This window comes from Nilaparvata lugens, chromosome 9 (genome assembly GCF_014356525.2).
Source record: "Nilaparvata lugens isolate BPH chromosome 9, ASM1435652v1, whole genome shotgun sequence".
Taxonomy (NCBI): Eukaryota; Metazoa; Arthropoda; class Insecta; order Hemiptera; family Delphacidae; genus Nilaparvata; species Nilaparvata lugens.
Genome location: NC_052512.1, coordinates 10,802,491 through 10,820,951, shown reverse-complemented (window position 1 = coordinate 10,820,951; position 18,461 = coordinate 10,802,491). Strand labels below are relative to the sequence as shown.

Sequence of the window (18,461 nt, the reverse complement as noted above, 5' to 3'; positions counted from 1 at the left end):
CATCGTATTCTATTATTCGGTATCAAAACTACAAAATAATTCATATCAAGTTATAGAAATGATCTTTTGATAGTTTAAATACCTATTTAATTATACTAGATACATAAATACATATTAATTATAAAAAATAAGCATTATTGACAGTTAATTCTTTGTTTTTCACGTAAAATAAATTATAAAATCATTATACTTTTTATACAACAAATCTCTATTATTTTATTCTTTATTATTTAAATAGAATCGAATGTGCAGTTATAATTGTTTGAGAACATGAATCCTCTAGCAGATTCTACTACTTTTTCTGAGAGGTCAAATGTACATTCAATTGTTTGTATTTACAGTCTATTCTGATTGGTTCTCATGACATTTAATCTCAAATATTTAACAGACTTCTGTGCAATCTGGCCTTATAATACAGTATTATAAATAATACTTCCAAAATAAATAATAATTCATCCATTTATCGGATGAAATCCATTTACCAGATAAAAGCGCTTTGCGCCCGGTGCAATATCTCATGGATAAATGGATGAATCGAATTTTCATTACTATTTTGAAATAATGTGATGAAAAAATTAATATAATTGCATGTTTCACATTTTGTCTCAAATTACTGAAATATATCTAAAAAATTGATTGAAATTTAAAAAAAGTAAGTACGGTAACTAATTTAAAAAATAGCTAATAAAAGTCGAAATCATTGACAAAAAAAAGTGTCATTGACCGAGATTCGAACCTTGATCATGTTAATCACCGAATTATGAGTACTGATGTATTACGCCTTTACGCTCTCGGCCATTGTGTATTGTTGAACAAAGGGGCCTGACTCATAAGACTAAGAAGACACGTAATACTGTACTGTAAACTAGACTTCTAAGTTTACTTCACTCCTAAAAAGCGTACAACAGACTTTGGCTCATGACTTATATTATTAAAATAATATATTATCTGTCTCACAATAAAATTTTCACTCTGAATTAAGTCAGGTAACGTATAATCTAGGCTACTACTATAATATAGTGTATAGTGGCAATTTGAAGCCAGATTGCCGGCATTTTCACAACAAAATATTGCTCTGAAATAGTTAAATCATAGAGAAAACATTCGAAGATTCAATCTTGAGTGGGCCTAATGTTTCTCTATATGGTTTAATATTAAGAAATATATTATCTAACAGTTTTAATAATGAATTTCGGAAAATTACTAGGAATTTTCAGTCAAGGATGAGTTTCACCAGTTGACTTACCTTAAACTTCAGAACTCTGCTGTATTTTCTTATTATTATGTTGATTGTATTGTGCCGTGCTATGAATTTAGAAAGTTAATTTTGAATTAGAATTTAGAAGCACACACAATATAACTTAATAAAAGGACGCTTGATAACATACCTAGTGCTAGAGACAGGAAACCAGAAATGACAGAGAGACAACGAAATAGAGAGAAGGTATCAACTATATTGTCACCTCTTACAGTTAAATTCAACAATCAATAAAACAAAGAAGTTACATCATGAAACCGAAAATAAAATTACTAATTTAGAAAGTTATCTCTGATATAGAAAATTCGGTAATAACCTACTCTGTATTCTCTACATTTGAAAACGTTTTAGATTGAATCATAAGAAGCTTAAAGACTCTAATTTCAAAGAGCAATTATTGAAATATCATAGATATGTCTCAGAAGTTAATCATAAATGACAAGTAATATTTTAAGAAAAGATCCACATAAAACTCATAAAATTCTTAGAACATTAAATTTAGAACACACTTGGAAACTTAAAACACTATCAAAACATTATCAAATATTAATGATCCCCAATAATAACTATTCTGTATCTTTATATCATGAAAGCTGCAAAGACAAACATCCTCAAGTATCACATCATGGAATACTACCTGAAAAAACTATTCAAAAAATATATGTCATCAAAACAAATTTAGAAAAGGTTAGGGTCCTTGAAACTTCATTTGATCCTTTACAACTTTAAGATGAATTATTTCAAAACATTAATTTATCAATAAGGGACCTTTAAAAATTCATATACTCATTCAACTTTTAGTAGTTTAGAAGATTATAATTATTTATAAATTTAAAGAAAACTGAAATTCCAGCTGGATCCTTACAGAGAAAATATGGCCTCACATTTCAATGTAAAGATACAACCGAAAATCTATTACTCAAACCAATTAATAAAATAATAATCTATCTATCCCCAATAATATCTCAAAATTACGATTTAACAAAAAGTCTAATTCCGCACGTTTTAATTGATTGAAAGTCTGTCGTCACTAAAACCCATTTTGTCACATCCGGTGTTCCTGGGACGTTCGTTTAATTTGGAAAAAAGGTTGTTACCTCATAGCCGTTTCTTCAATTTGAATCTAGGCTCGGTGATCGAGCTCTACACGTCCAGATGGACAGGAGACAGCATACCCCAAGCTTCTAGGACGGCCATCGATTCAGAGGCGTCTCAGCAGCTTAACGACACACGTTCATGAACCCATAAATTGATGGATTCGTACGTTGATCCCATACTTGATGTTCCCGTACTTACACCGCTGTTAGAATAAAAAAATAAACTAGGATAATACAAATTAACTCAACTTCAGTTATATAATAAAATCAACCTATTTTAGGTTATATAAAACTCAAATCAATACTTATTACTTTAAGACATAAATAGACATTACCTACTTCAATCTCTGATTTAATAGAATAGAATTTATTTGTAATCAGGTATTGCCCTATACACAAAGCGATGAGTACATAGTTATTCCATAATAGGCCTACATAATTCACAAGTTGATTGAATTACTTTTCATAACAAGGTATTTCGAGTATTGTTGTTAGTTAGTCAGTTCTCTTACGTAAATTACATATATGGTGTAATTTAAAAGAATAAATTACATGATAGGTGTTTCCTAATAATCATGAAAGCTTTTCATTAGAATCAAAAGACAAATAAAATCTATAACACAATACTGATAGAACTCATAATAATATACTAAACATCAGTCAATTTGGATTTAAACACAAGTAATTGAAATTTAGGTTATAGCTTCCTCTTCAAAATAATTTAAAATCAAAAATATCATTCTCAATTCCTTCTTCAGAATGGTACTCTACATTCTACATATTACACTCAAATGTATCTATCACAACAAATTTAACACTCTGATGGAAGCTTTCATCGATAATCATTTCCTTAATTATTATTATAAATCTATGACGTACCTTTAGTAGCGGTTATAGGAGGAAAATCTCCATTGTGAGGTGACAATTTGATACTCTCTCTCTCTTCTTAATTAAAGCAACTACTGAGGCAAAGAAAACTAAAAATGCTGCTGGAACAAAAGGTTCCAGAGTCAAACACTAAAAAGCCTAAGCTGGCATGGAAGCCATGATAACACCAAGTTCTGATCAGACTACATTTAGTACTGCTTATGTCGGAGGACAGACGCTGAGTGAATCCACTTCGCTTTTCTCGTCTAGCCGTGGACAGCTGCAAACGGTCTCACTAGATGGGAAGCCAACCAACGCCAACTGTGATTGGTAGCCACTATTCTCTAGAAAAATTTCCACCAATAGAAGGGGACGTTACAACTACAATTAAGATACATTCTCCACCAAGTGACAGCTATTTTCCTGACAGCTATTAAATCCTTGCCTTATAGGTTGTGAACCAGACTGATATTCTAGGAAAATCGTTGATCTTCCCAATACCACAACTTCTACACACACACCTATAGAGTCGACACTACACAACGCAGAAAAGCAAGGGTCTGAACTAAGCTGTTGCTCCAGGAAAATTGATGTTATTCTTAGGATCATAGCTTCTACGCACACACTTACAGAGTCAACACAACACAACGCCGAAAAGCAAAACAGCAAAATCCATTCACAACAGGCTAACTTCTCAGGCTAATTCACATAATTCTCATCACTCACAATTGTAACAATAAAAATTGTTACATATTGCATTAAGAAGTGGAATTCGATAATAAAAAGAAACAATAATTGTTAATAATTATTATTAATTTTAAATATTGATACAATTATTGTACTTTGATTTCAAATTCGATTCTCACTTTTAAATACTAGCGATACGTACCTTTCTGACAATGGACAATGCAGCCAACATTATATATGTTGAGGCTATTTATAAATATTAAATTATGAAACAGTAATTTATAAAATATATTGTAGACATAATACCGCGATTCACGATACATAATTATATAGATTGTTACAGTCGTTATGAGATTATCTCTCTATGATTTGTGAGATCGGACACGATCAGCTGTTATTCAAGGTCATTTTACAGCCCTAGGGCCGTAAAGTTTTACCGGCCTGGTCGGAAAACAATCACTTTCGGCCTCCATATGACGCACGTAAACCAGCTCATTACATCCAAGTGTGGCGAAAACACATTTCTATTTCATATAGCCTTACATTATATGAGAGAGAGCAGAGGCAATGTAGGTTTAGATGAGTTTGGCCATTTAAAGTGCGAATACTTTAATGAGCACGATGATGTGAGACAGTTTTATGAGGGAGAAGGGGCGAATAGTCTAAAAATAATTCACTTTAATATACGAAGCTATCATAAGAACATAGACGAGGCTTTGATTGTTCTGGAGAGTTTGAAGGTAAAGTTTGATCTCATTGCATTGAGTGAAGCGTGGATTGATAATGACAAAATCTCAACACAATTAGAGGGATACGAAGTATTCAGTACGGTTGCGGGATGGAATAGGAGTGACGGTACGGTGGTTTATATTGATTCCAAATTAAACAGTAAAACAGATCAAATAAAATTAGGCCAGGCATCTTGAAAACAGGTTTTAAGTTGAATGATAGAAATTATTCTATCATTTCGATTTATCGTAGTCCGGCTATGAACTCTGATTTGTTCCTTAATGATCTAGAGACATTTTACTGTAATCTTGAAAAAAGAAACACATCTTATTTATTTTTAGGTGACATTAATATAGACACTTTTACCCGTTAACAGAGGGCATAATGATAAAGACAGATACTTGGACATTATGTACTCGAACGGATTCACTGAAGGCATTTATCTACCTACCCGAGTTACCGACTATTCTCAGTCATGCATCGACCACATTTTTGTCAAGCATCCAGACTGCAACGCAATCAACGCGGGAATCTTGAAATCTGATGTAACTGACCACTGGGCTGTCTTATGCAAAATAGTCCAACCACAAGTCGAACCTAGACCTATGCACACACACCAAACTTATTTCAATAAGGTACAATTTCGATCCTTGCTTGAGGCACAATCGTGGGATCAGGTAACAATGCAACAGGAGGCTAACACCTGCTGTGCTCACTTTCTGAGAATAATCTGTCAGTTAAAGGAGAAAGCTGAAAAGCCTTTTAAAGCACGCGCATGCCACAAAAAACTCAAGCCATAGATTACTACCGAGCTGATAAGGGAAATTAGAAAACGGGATAGGATGAGTAAACTAGTTAGAAATAATCCTGGCGACCAGCAATTACTTCATAATTTCCGTTCATTCAGGAATAGACTCAGTCAAACTTTGAAATATGCTAAAATTAATTATTACAAAAAAGAATTAACTGATAACCCGAATGCAAATAACCCGAAAACGTTTTGGAAAATAATAAATGAGTGCAATGGAACTAAAGTAAAAAAAACAGCAACTCCCCATACAACTTTTTCTTAAAAATATTGAGGATGACAGAGAAGAGAGCATAGTAGAGGTGGCAGATGCTTTTAATGAATATTTTCCTAAAGTAGGAAGTAAGTTAGCTGCAGAGTTGCCTCCCCCCTCACAGGAACTTCATGAAGGCACTTTGTGTAACAATCCCAATTTACAGTTCCAAATACAGCCAGTCACGGAAGGTCAGCTCTTAAAGATTGTAGGAGATATGCCAGGTGGCTCGACCCCAGGTTTTGATGAGATTAGTACAAGTTTAATTAAAGACAATATTGATATTCTATTGGTCCCATTAAATCACCTTATAAATCTGAGCCTGAAAACTGGTGTATTTCCTGATGATCTGAAAGTCGCCAAGGTTATAACGATTCACAAGTCCAGTAGTAAAGATAATATGAACAACTATAGGCCCATATCCCTGCTAAGTGTAGTGTCAAAGCTATTGGAAAAATGTGTCAAGGTGCAGCTGCAGAGGAGAACAACTTGCTCTCTAATGCTCAGTTTGGCTTCAGAAGGAGTAAGAATACCTCAGATGCACTTTTTTCCATAAATAACACCTTTATGGAGGCAATCAATCGAGATGAGAAAGCTCTAACAGTATTTATTGACCTGTCCAAAGCGTTCGATTCGATTGACAGGAGTATACTCTTCTCAAAACTGGAGCTTATGGGGGTGAGGGACTTGGCTTTGGCCTGGTTCAAGAGTTACCTTGGTGACAGAAAACAAGCTGTCTCCATTGGGTCGAAACTAAGTGAGTTAGTGATGTGGAATACGGTGTGGTGCTGGGCAGTACCCTGGGGCCGGTTTTGTTCCTTATCTATATAAATAATATTGATAAGCTTAATATTGAAGGAGAGCTGTTTCTATTTGCAGATGATACTGCAGTTTTATTCAGGGGTGCAAGCTGGAATGAAACTTAACTAAAAGCCGAAATAGGAATGAAGAAGCTGAAGGCATGGTTTGATCAAAACATTCTTACCATGAATGTGGAAAGACAAAATGTCTGCCTATCGCACTTAGAACATCAAGTGAGCCCCCTAATGACTTGATGCTGAAACTCCATTCTTGCGATGATAACTATAGCATTGACTGCAATTGCCAGACAATTGATAGAGTAAAAAGCTACAACTATTTAGGTGTTATGATAGACAGTAATCTTAGATATGAAAATCATATAATCAATTTGCAACGTAAGCTCCGAAAAATGATTTATATATTTTACCAGCTTAGCTTCATACTAAATGAAAAATAAATTAAGTCAGTCTATTTTGCCTATGTCCAATCGATTCTTAGTTATGGTATAATTGCATGGGGTGGAGCGGCTAAAACTACGTTAGGTATTGCTCTGCCTATAGGTAACAGCGCGCCTACAAACAGGTTTTTCCGTTGCAGAGACGAAAAACCTACAGGCAGATGACGTCATCTGAGGCTACCAATAACTAAAAGTGCTCTTTATTTTCAAGATTCAAGATTCTTTATTGCCAGAACAACTTTACATGGTATGAGCACGTCAAAAAATAATAACAATAATTTAACACTTGTGAAATAAAAGAGAAATTATGGTATAAAATTAAGCATATGATAAAAGAAATCGTATAATATATGAAGATATTACAATAACAATTTGTCTTAACATTTTGTCTTAGTCTTAGGAACAAACTACAATTCATATTAATAAGTTATTCAGTTTTACCAAAAATTAGAAGGTAAATGTTGCATCATGAGCATTCATTATATTGAACATTGAAGATACTCATCTACCGAATAGTACGCACTCTCTGTCAATTTATTTTTTAAAATTTGTTTGAATTCATAGATTGGCAGCTCTCTAATTTCTAAAGAAAGATTGTTATAAATTTTGGCTTGTTGAAAAATATAGCTATCTCTTGTCTTGGAGAGTCTGATTTGAGGCAGTGATAGATCATTGCCACGTCGGGTGGAGTAAGAATGATTGGCTCCCAGACGCGGAAAAATTCTATATTCATGTTAACATATAGAAAGGTATGAAGAATAAAGAGAGAAGGGAACGTTAGAATTTTAGACTTCGGAAACTTTCTTTACAAGACTCTCTGTTCTTCAAGTTATTCAATACTCTCACTGCCCTTTTTTTGTCAAATAAAAACATTTGTTGCATGACAAGAGTTGCCCCAGAGACGAATTCCATAGGAGATGAGGGATTGGAAAAGTCCATAATACACAAGTAACAAAGATTCAGCATTCAAAGATAACTTGAGTCTCCTTAAAAAGAACAACTCTGGAGAGTCTCCTGCACAAACTCAAGATATGTGGCTCCCAACACAATCTTCTCTCCAATATAAATCCCAACAGTTTGAATGCCCAAAATCGTGCTTATAAATCCACTATACATTTGCGCCAAATGTATTTCAAGGTAATGTTGACTTGTTTGCATGTTTTAAAAGACAGACGAAAATATTCATACATAATAGTTGATTACATTATTATAACGTTAACTATTTGAAACTGTAAATAAACTGAATAAAATATCTTATCAAATAGTTCATCAGAGATTGACAATGGTGTAATAACCGAAACCGGTCTTTCTAATTATCAATAAATCAGTGGTTTTTTGACAATTTCTTAGTCTTTTTCATTCAATAAGAATAAAATATCATTGACTATTCGTAGCTTGAACGAAGATGTAATACAATTTTCAATAAATAATTGTATAATTTAATAAATTTGAATAATAAATTATTAATTTTAATAATAAACACCGTATGCAGAGTCATTAGAAATATATCTTGTAAATTGGCTGCTTTGCTTCCAAGATATATCAAAATGACAGAAGGCAATGAAATAATTCTGGTTTCTTTAAAAAAAAAATTTCAAATTAATATTATACAATAATAAATACATCAGTCACTTCTACCTCTAATTTTATTTTACTTAATTCATCCATTCAGCTATCAAAAATCAAACTAACTGAAAATAATTACAAATTAGTCTGCAGTTTACGATTTTGATTCGTAACATCCAAACATGAACAACACAATAAGCAAACAGTAGTGTTGTGATAAACAAGCGCCATGTTGTGACTTCATCCGACTGGATGTTTTGAAAAACTGTTCACAGTAATTCCCTCCCCGTTGCCAATACATTAGTTGGATAGAAGCATACCGCGCAAAAAGTGGTATGAGCAGCAGTGTGACTTATGTGTGTGCCTTATCAGAGCCATAGTTAAAGGGATCTGGCAAACAACTCTGCAATGAACATCTATTCATGGGCGAGTTGTTAAATTATGGCTCTGTTAACTATGGGTGACTTTAGTAGCGACTCTGCAACCGGGCATTAGAGTATAACATCAACCTTCAACATTAAAAATTTTCAAATCATTATTCCTGGACCAAAAATCAAGTGATGAAGCAGTGGGTGATTACATAACCTTAACTTTTGGACAACATTTATATCTATCAAAAGTCTTGGAGAGAAATAGTACAGGCTCAGCCTAGTTTTTCCTCCAATGTCATGATTGTATTATGATTATATAGTGTTTTATACAATAAATGAATTATAGGGCAAGGGGGTTAGCCTTGTGCCCAACCCCCAACCTGAAGAACCAGGGTCGTTTGTATAGAGTCACCATCTCCTATAGTGAGTTCCACGTTATAATTATAATTTTTTTCTAGCTTTGTCTAGTTGTTGTAAATGATCGTGCAAAGTTTCAATTTCGTATGTTCAACAATTATTTAGAAAAAAATAATAATAAGTGAAAAAAGCAAAATGGCGGCTGTGAGAGTAACTGAAGACTTTCGGACAATTTAAATATGATATTCAGATATGGTTTTCACCCAGGAACAATGCCCTAGAGTATTGGTAGGGAGCTCGTAAACACTCTGAATTATGGCAGTGTAGGAAGATAGGAGAAAAGGGATGTCAGATCTCAGCCTTGCCACCCAAACAGCTGATACTGGTATATCTGATCAATTTAAATGTTCATCTTTGTTTGAAAATAGTTGATCATATTTTATTTGTCGAGAAAATATATTTTTACTTTCCTTGCCCTATTACCATAGGTAAGGAAAGTATTGCTTTCCGAAAAAAATCAAGGTACCCCAATTTCCAAATTTCTATACGTTTCAAGGTCCCCTGAGTCCAAAAAGTGGTTTTTGGGTATTGGTCTGTATGTGTGTGTGTTGTGTGTGTGTGTGTGTGTGTGTGTGTGTGTGTATGTGCGTCTGTATACACGATATCTCATTTCCCAATTAACGGAATGACTTGAAATTTGGACCTTAAGGTCCTTACAATATAAGGATCCGACACGAACAATTTCGATCTGATGCAATTCAAGATGACGGATAAAATGGTGAAAATGTTGTCAAAAAAAGGGGTTTTCGCTTTTTTCTCGAAAACGGCTCCAACGATTTTGATCAAATTTATACCTAAAATAGTCATTGATAAGCTCTATCAACTGCCACAAGTCCCATAGGCCTACCTGTAAAAATTTCAGGAACTCCGCCCCATCTATGCATAGTTTGATTTCAGATTCCCAATTATCAGGCTTCAGATACAATTTAAACAAAAACTTCCAAGTGGAAAAGATTGATCATAAGAAATCTCTTCAATTAATGTTCAGTAACATTTTCACCTAAAATTGAAAATAAGCTCGAAATTCGAGAAAATGTTATTATTTCAATTACAAACTGTTGGCAACTGTGGATTCTATTAAATGATTCACTATGAAGAGATAGCAAACTTCGTGTGTCTCCAGCCTTATTGTTCTGTCACCAGCTGGGTTGGATCTTTGAATAGTAGACTTGAGATGCGCGGGAACACTAGAGTCAGGTGATAAATTTTCATAACGGCAAGGAAAGTTGTGTGAGTGCGCCACACCAGATTTTTTAAAGATGTAGTAATAAATTTTCATGATTGAGATTAAATATTTTGTCAATTGGTTTAATTTCTACATTGTTGATAAACGATGTGGCAACATCGAAATGCGTGAAAGAGATAGCACCATTTGCTTTGTTGAATGACAGACAAGGATAGCAGCACCATTGCAAATCACATACTGCTATTATAACGTGGACCTCACTATAGCAATCCCTCACCCCTCCCTATATAACAAAAACTTGTGTTATGTCATTCACTGTAACTGTTAAATAGGGTCAGTTAACTTATATTCAGTGTATATAGGGTCAGTTGATGGAACTTATAAGTAATGGAACTTCAAAACAGTTCTCAATCCATCGATTATAACACTGCATATGCGAATAAATGAAATAGTTATTAACAGATTGTTACAATTTGTATATCTTTATTGGAAGTTTTGGCAAATAAATTTGATTTGATTTGAGTTACACAATAGGCATATACAAACAATAAAAGTAATATTTAATTTATCACAATATTTTTTTGTACTGTATTTTTTTTGTTCTTTTTTGTCGTGTCTTAATTATGGTTGTTCGGTACACCTTTATATTTTTATTTAAATTGGATAATCTTTTTCAATATAATTTTTAAGATCACTATAAGGGCCGTTTGCACAGTGTAAGTTTAAGCTAAAGCTTAAACCAAATCTGGATTTTTTTTTGTTTAAACTAAAATTCCGTTTGCACAGTATCAGGTTAAACTCTGTGTTGAGTTTGAACTCTTGGAAAGTTTAAACCTCCAAAGCAGGAGGTTTAAACCAAATAATTTGGGTTAACTTGACATCTGTAAAGATTTGATGGGGAAACAGGTAATAGTAAATTATTTTTCGCCCCACTTGGTTGTAATGAGCTGGTTTACGTGCGTCATATGGAGGCCGAAAATGATTGTTTTCTGACCAGGCCGGTAAAATTTTTACGGCCCTGGGGTTGTAAAATAACCTTGAAGTCAGCTGATTCTGATTTGATGTGAACGTGTTCACAAAATAGTTTATGAAACGGAATCAGTTTATGCTTCTAGAATATTGAATAAAGTATTTTGAAATATTTTGAAGATACTATGATTTAATTTGGATGAATGAAATACAGATAAGATATTATAAACTATTCATATTCAATTTTCAGAGTATGATAGAATCTAACCTCAAACCTCATAGTACCTCGCTTATCACGAAACATGGTGAATAATTTTGGAACTACTTGGGTGCTGAACGTTTTTCAAATAATTTATGAAACTGAATCAGTTTATGCTTCTAGAATTGATAGAGTATTCTGAAATAATATACTATCATTTTATTTGGATGAATGAATGCAGATAAGATATATATTATAAACTATTCAAATTCTATTTTCGGAGTAGGATAGAACTTCTAACCTAAACTTCCCAAGTCGATGACAACAAGCATTGTTGACGTTGACATTCAGATTGGCCAAATTTCAAGTGTGCTAAAACAGCTGAACAAAAAACTTTCCATTATTTGTGCTTATTATTCAATAATTAAAACATTTATAATAATATCATTTTATTGTCATATGAGACAATAAAAGAGTATAAACTCAACCTCCCACATAATTGAATATAATCTTTTAGGTTATTTAGACAAATCAGAATAAAAAATAAAATACTTGGACAATTTCTTGATATTCAGATTACCTCAGATTTGCTAGAGCTTTGACCCTCCACTTTTGCTTTCGAAAGTGCTTAATGAACAATTATTCTCATATATATTGTGTATTTTTCTGTGTGGCGAAAAATAGCGTTCGCACCACAGGCAAAAATGTTTTTCTGGCTCTCAATCTTTTCTAGTCCTCGGCCTACGCCCTCGGACTTGAAAACCGATTTCGAGCCGGAAAAGTCTCAGTTTCGGCCCTAGGTGCGAAATATACTATTTCAACGGTTGTTTTTAATGCTTCTGTAGACGATAATAATTATTATTTAGGTTATAGTGAATCATTATTTGAATGTAAATATAATTATAATGGAGGAATTGATAGAAGTTTGTAATGCGATTGATAAAGATGACTGTGAAGAAATTTCGAAAGAGAAAAATTGGGCAAAAAACGAATGATTCAAATTTCTGGGACGATAGAGAATTTTTTAAACGGTTATGCTTGAGTAAAGCATCTGCCAATTTAGTATTTGATTGAATACATCACTTGATAGAAAATAAGACAATATTTTCAACAGTGGTCTTTGATTAGAAAACATATTCTTAAAACACATAAAAGAGATATTTTGCTTTTGAAAGATTTCTAATAATCAAGGAATACCGTAGTAGATTCAAGCGTAACAAAATAACTTTTCCTTACATTCTAAAATATATTTTTTGGTGCCAACTAAATATAAATTGTATGTAATAGTAATATAGCATTCCATCATTTTATGAAGACTTCTTGATCGCTTTTCACTTTTATTACCGTATGGCTTACAGCTCTGTGGATTTGGTACGAGGAAATAGTAGCTACATAACCTCAATTTACTGATGGTTTGTAAACAAATAACAAATTTCCTGTAAAAATTAGCCTTCCTGTTATTATAAACAATGACATTCTATTACCAAACTAACGCTAAACTAGTTTAACTTGAACTGGATTAGTAAATGCACTGAGAAAAACGATTAAGTTTAAACTTTAAGATTAACTTAGACTCGATTAACTTAATCGAGTTTAGCAATCTATACTGTGCAAACGGCCCTACGAGTGAGAAAAAATGGCTACTGAAATGTTTAAGTGGTCTAATAAGCGAGTTATGGGTTGTTGAAATGCTAAACCCCGTTTTCTTTCCAGATCATAAGCGGTTTCGAATCTTCTATTGGAGTTTTTTTCAATACGTTCATCATTGGCTTTGTTCTAATAAGCGTTTTTTTCGCGATTAGTGCCAAAATAAACAAGTTATCGAATTTACAAAAAATGTCACTTTTTTATTCATGAACGATATGGGTAATAAAATGTTTTACGTTATTGGTTATCCATCTTGTTTCCACTATTATTATTACTAACGTATTTGATAAAAATTTTAAGTGAAAAAACACTCACATTGTTTGATGTGGCGACGTCCGTTTCGTGCTGGTATTGCACAAGTATTTAAAATGTTTTAGTTTGGAAAGATACATTTTTTGAATTTTTAAGAGAAGTTCTAGCGACGTCCGTTTCGTGCTGGTATTGCACAAGTATTTAAAATGTTTTAGTTTGGAAAGATACATTTTTTGAATTTTTAAGAGAAGTTCTAATAATATAGTCGAAACCGTCTATGATATGGAAAGAAACGGAATCTAGAAAGTTAGCACTTCAACAACTCATAACTCGCTTTTTAGACCACTTGATAATTCCAGTTGCCACTTTTTCTCACTCTTATAATGATCTCAACAATTATATTTGAAAAGATTATCCAATTTAAATAATAAAAAAATGTACCGACCAGCCTTAACTGGTGAGCGTTACTCAGTTATAAATATTTATTGTAAATATAGCAATCACTTATTTATTATAAATCATTTAATTAAACGCCTTCAAGCAAGTTCAGACAAGCACGATTTGGGGAACCAAATTTGGCGAATAATTGATGTAATAAATAAATAATCAATAATCAAATATTTTATTTAATCAAATTATTGTGCTTTTCTTATCAATGATTGAAGATGATATTTTTTCAATTTTCTACAGGCGCGCTAGCTGTGGAAGAATGTAGAATGCCTCTGCCCGTCTTCCTGGCCTTCGTCAAAGTCATCGGACGACCAGATTACGAATACATGCCCGCCAATTATAAAGGCAGATATCTATCGACTTCACAATTCGAAAAAAAAGTAATCAACCGCCTTGAAAACGGTGAATATTCGAACGTGAGGCGTGAATGTTCCCAGCATATTTGTAATAGAGATTCACAGAATACTGGTAATGGAGAAATGAGAGAAGCGGATCGAAATTCTCTTAATTATGGTAGAAGTTTTGGGGATTCTCTGAAACCTAGTGATAACAACTTGAAAGAGACTCGAGATTTTGAAGGTAAGGATGGTGTAGAACCTTCCAGAATGTTTGATGAAAATCCTGTTGAAGAAGTTATCATTATCAGTGATTCTCAAGAAATTAAAGATGACAGTGTTGAAAATCCCCCACATTTGAACTCTCCTAACTTGGAATATCAAAGTGTTGAAGATGAAATCATCAATGAAGACAGAATGAGTGACAGAGATAATATTACCAAACGTAAGCGATCTCTTATTGGTAGAATTTCATTAGTTTTCAAAAGTTCACTCAACCTTGAAGACCAGAAACTTGGTGATGCTCTATTAAATATATCCACATATTTATCTGGGAAGTCCGGGAATGTTGCCAAAATCTCTTTGGAACAGGATAATGAAAGGTATCTTGTTGCAGTTTTGAAAAAGTTATCTACGATTAGAAACAGAATTGACCAGCAGGTGTTTGAGTTTTTCAAGAAAGTGGTTGATAAATTCGCGAAAAATCTGAAGAAAATTGATGAGCGGGTTGAAAAGTCTCACTGTGGTAAAAATTGTCCAATATATGGGAAGGGGAATAGAGTGAAGAGAGAGGAGAATTTTTATAGAAATGGTAAGAGCAAGTTGAAAAATCGTGAGGAAGTGAGCCATGATCATGAAAATTATGTAGCTAAGAATGCGAGGGAAATTAGTAATAGTGTTGAAAGAAAAGATGGAGATGGAGAAAGTAGAATCTGGAAAGAGAAGAAGAATGATAAGTTTGACGAAAACAAGAAAAGAGAAACTGGAGAAGATTTTCATACAAGGAATGTTGAAGATGGAGAAAAGAGGAAGAGAAAAGAGGTTGGATTTGATGGAAGAAAGAAGGATAAAAAACATTTGAAGAATATTGACGGAAAACGGCAAGATTTTGATGAAGGTTTTAAATCTGTGGAAGTTGATAGGGACCAAGATGAAGAGAAAAAAGTGAAAAATCTAAATAAACGTGATATTTATGTGAAGAATCGTGGGGAAAAGTTGAAAGGTAGTGTGAATGATCAGTTTCGGCTGAAAAAAAACTTCGTGCATATGAGTTTTGAGAATATTGGGGAAAAACAGGACTCAAATCCAAAATCCGATTATGCTAACTCTGATGTTCACATAGAGAAAAATCAAAAAAAACTAGGGAAACACAGAGTAGAAGATGAAATTGATAGGGAAACCATGAAAATTGAAGATAAAATACAAAAAGGAAAGATGGAACTCAATGAAAACATCGGAAGTTCGTCCGACATGTTTCTAAAGCGTGAGATTGAAGCGAACGGAAAAATGGATTCAGACTTCATCACAAATGTGGTTGAAAGTTTTGAACGGGGAAATAAGGAAGGTGAAAAAGAGGCATTAAGTGTAGAAGAAGAGGCGCAAAAGCCTGAACAAACGGCTGCTGACAGAATAATTACAGACGATTTATTTCATGCAGCTTTCAATGAAGATACGTTTAAAACGGTATTAGATAATCTGACGTTGAAAAAGAACCCAAATATTGATGATGATCTTTTGAAAAGGGATTCCAGGGAGGAGGAGATTGATGCTAATGATGATTTGAGGAAGAATTATGAAAACGGTTTTAACGATGATAATTATTTGAAAAACGTCTTCAATGATAATGATTTTAAACGCAGTAATTTCGGCGTTCAAGATTTAGAAAATGCTGATAATTCAAATTGGAAAAGAAACTGTTTGAGAAAGAAGGAAGAGACAAAAAGATCACGAACAGAGAGTTGAAAAAACTGAAGAAACATATTCTGAAAACCACCAGGCAAAATGTCGAGAAACTCTTCGACAGTTTTGCGAGTTCTTTGATGCAGGACTCTGAAAATGGAAAGCCACGCAATTCCACCAGAATCAGTTCAGATGTTATGAGTGATTGGTTTTTGTTGATGGGTGAGAAACGATCGGAAATCAGGAGAATCAACTCGCGATCTGATTGGCTGTTCGATCGCGCCAATGGCCGAAGAAAGTGGCACGAAAAAAATGGAGAAGGAAGAAAAGGGGATGGAACCGAATGGTTGTTTAGAAGAGCCCTTCTAAGACAAAGATGTCGTCAACATCCGAATTCTATTGAATGTAAACGTTTTTCCATGAAAAACCTCAATCGGAAATCTTCTTCCTTTGCAGACAAGATTGTATCACCCAATTGGTATTAATGCTATCTGAATTCGGCTGATGGATCCTCTCTCTGATTGAATTATGGATTTGAAATTTGACAGAAAATCTATTGAATATAGATGTTTTTCTTTGAAAAAAATTAAATGTTAACTCTAGTGAGTGTGTTGTCTATTAATAACTCACAGAACATGTTTTTAATAATGTTGCAGCTTTTCTAGTTTTGTGTAAAGCTTGCCAATTTGTTGTCTCCATTTTATAATTGCGTCTATATAGTTTTAGGGAGTCAATATATTCCACGTTTGATATTATTACTAATAAATCAATGTGGAGTAAATCCAAGGAAAATGTTTTGTTCCTTTTAGTTGAAATTAAGGATTGTTGTAGCTATTGATAATATTAGTTGTTGATAAATTGTTAATTGATTTTTTGTGATTAGTTCGTAGTTGATAGAGTTTGTTCCTGGTTTCAATAATAATTCTTGTCAAAAGTGTCTCAAATTCAGCTATATGATTACAGAAATTCTCGAGATAATGTGACAATGAAACGTTACTTATTTATTTATTATAATGCAGGCTTGTATGGAAATTTCAGTAGAATGTCAAAAACCTGTATTATTGTTATAAAATTCACTGGAAATATTCAATTCTGCACTTATTTGTGAAGTTTTGCATACAGTAATGAACAAGTATCAAAAATCGCTTGGAAAGTTTAAATATTGATATTTAACAAACAACTCTGTTGAAAATATTGATTATGTGATTCAAGTAATAAATAATAACTTTGTGTTTTATCTAACTCTGATTTATAATAAACATCCAATTCAGATACTATTTTCATTTTTGTATGAAAATTATATAGTTACTGTGCTCAAATATAATAATGAACTTATTAAAAATATGCACTTTAATGATCATTAACTTTCATAATTTATTGTGGTTAATGAGCGTCCTAGAAACAGGGTAAAAGTCATTCAGAAGAAGAATTATTAATTTTTGATACAGCTATGAAAATAAATTGAAGACTGTCTTTTCACTTAGATTGTTGGATACAAAACTCAGTAGAGGTTGACTTGAAACTGAGTTTCAAACCTCCATAGTTTTCACTCAACGTTTCAACCTTCAACGACGATTTAATATACAGTTCATATTGAAACTTGAGCTTCATGTGAATAAAACTTCAGGTATCAATAAAACACAAAGTTTTGCGTTCACATTTCATTATGGAAAGTCTCTAAAACTTTCCTGGTAACATTCACGTTTGAAGAAATCTGATTCTTTGCAGCTTCAGTTACAACCTTCAAAGTTATCTCCTGATGATAATAAATTAATTTATTCTTATAAGTAAAATGTAGTTATGACTGATCTATCTATAATTATGTTGTGTGATAAAAATGAATTGTTGTCTTTCAATTAGAGTATTATGAGTATCCATTATAAAATATAATTTACTTTTAAAAATGTAGTAATTTATTATTGTGTGTTGAAGTTGATATTAAATGTTTAAAACTGTGGATGTAATGTGGAGTTTAATTAATGATATCCTCATATGCTGATGCATAAATTGAGTCCACTTTGTGATGGCAGTGGAGAAATATAGTAAAACAGTGTTGTCGATCCTCTGTCTGTTATTGCCTTCTAAATAATATAGCTGATACCGGTATATCTGATGTAATATCAACTGTTCATTCTTATTAAAAATGATTAATTATATTTTATTCGTCAAAAATATATTATATTTTTAAAATATTAAATTTTCATAATTATTAT

General features: G+C 32.8%; 1 protein-coding gene across 1 annotated transcript in view; it reads left to right on the top strand.

Annotated features, from left to right (window-relative positions):
• Nucleotides 1-18,207, top strand: part of LOC111055192 (protein PFC0760c) — a 72,769-nt gene extending 54,562 nt beyond the window's left edge. Inside the window, exon 6 of the mRNA XM_039435476.1 lies at nucleotides 14,255-18,207. Coding sequence (XP_039291410.1) covers nucleotides 14,255-16,311 — 2,057 coding nt within the window. The 3' untranslated portion in view covers nucleotides 16,312-18,207. The remainder of the gene's footprint in view (nucleotides 1-14,254) is intronic.
• The last annotated feature ends 254 nt before the right edge of the window (nucleotides 18,208-18,461 follow it).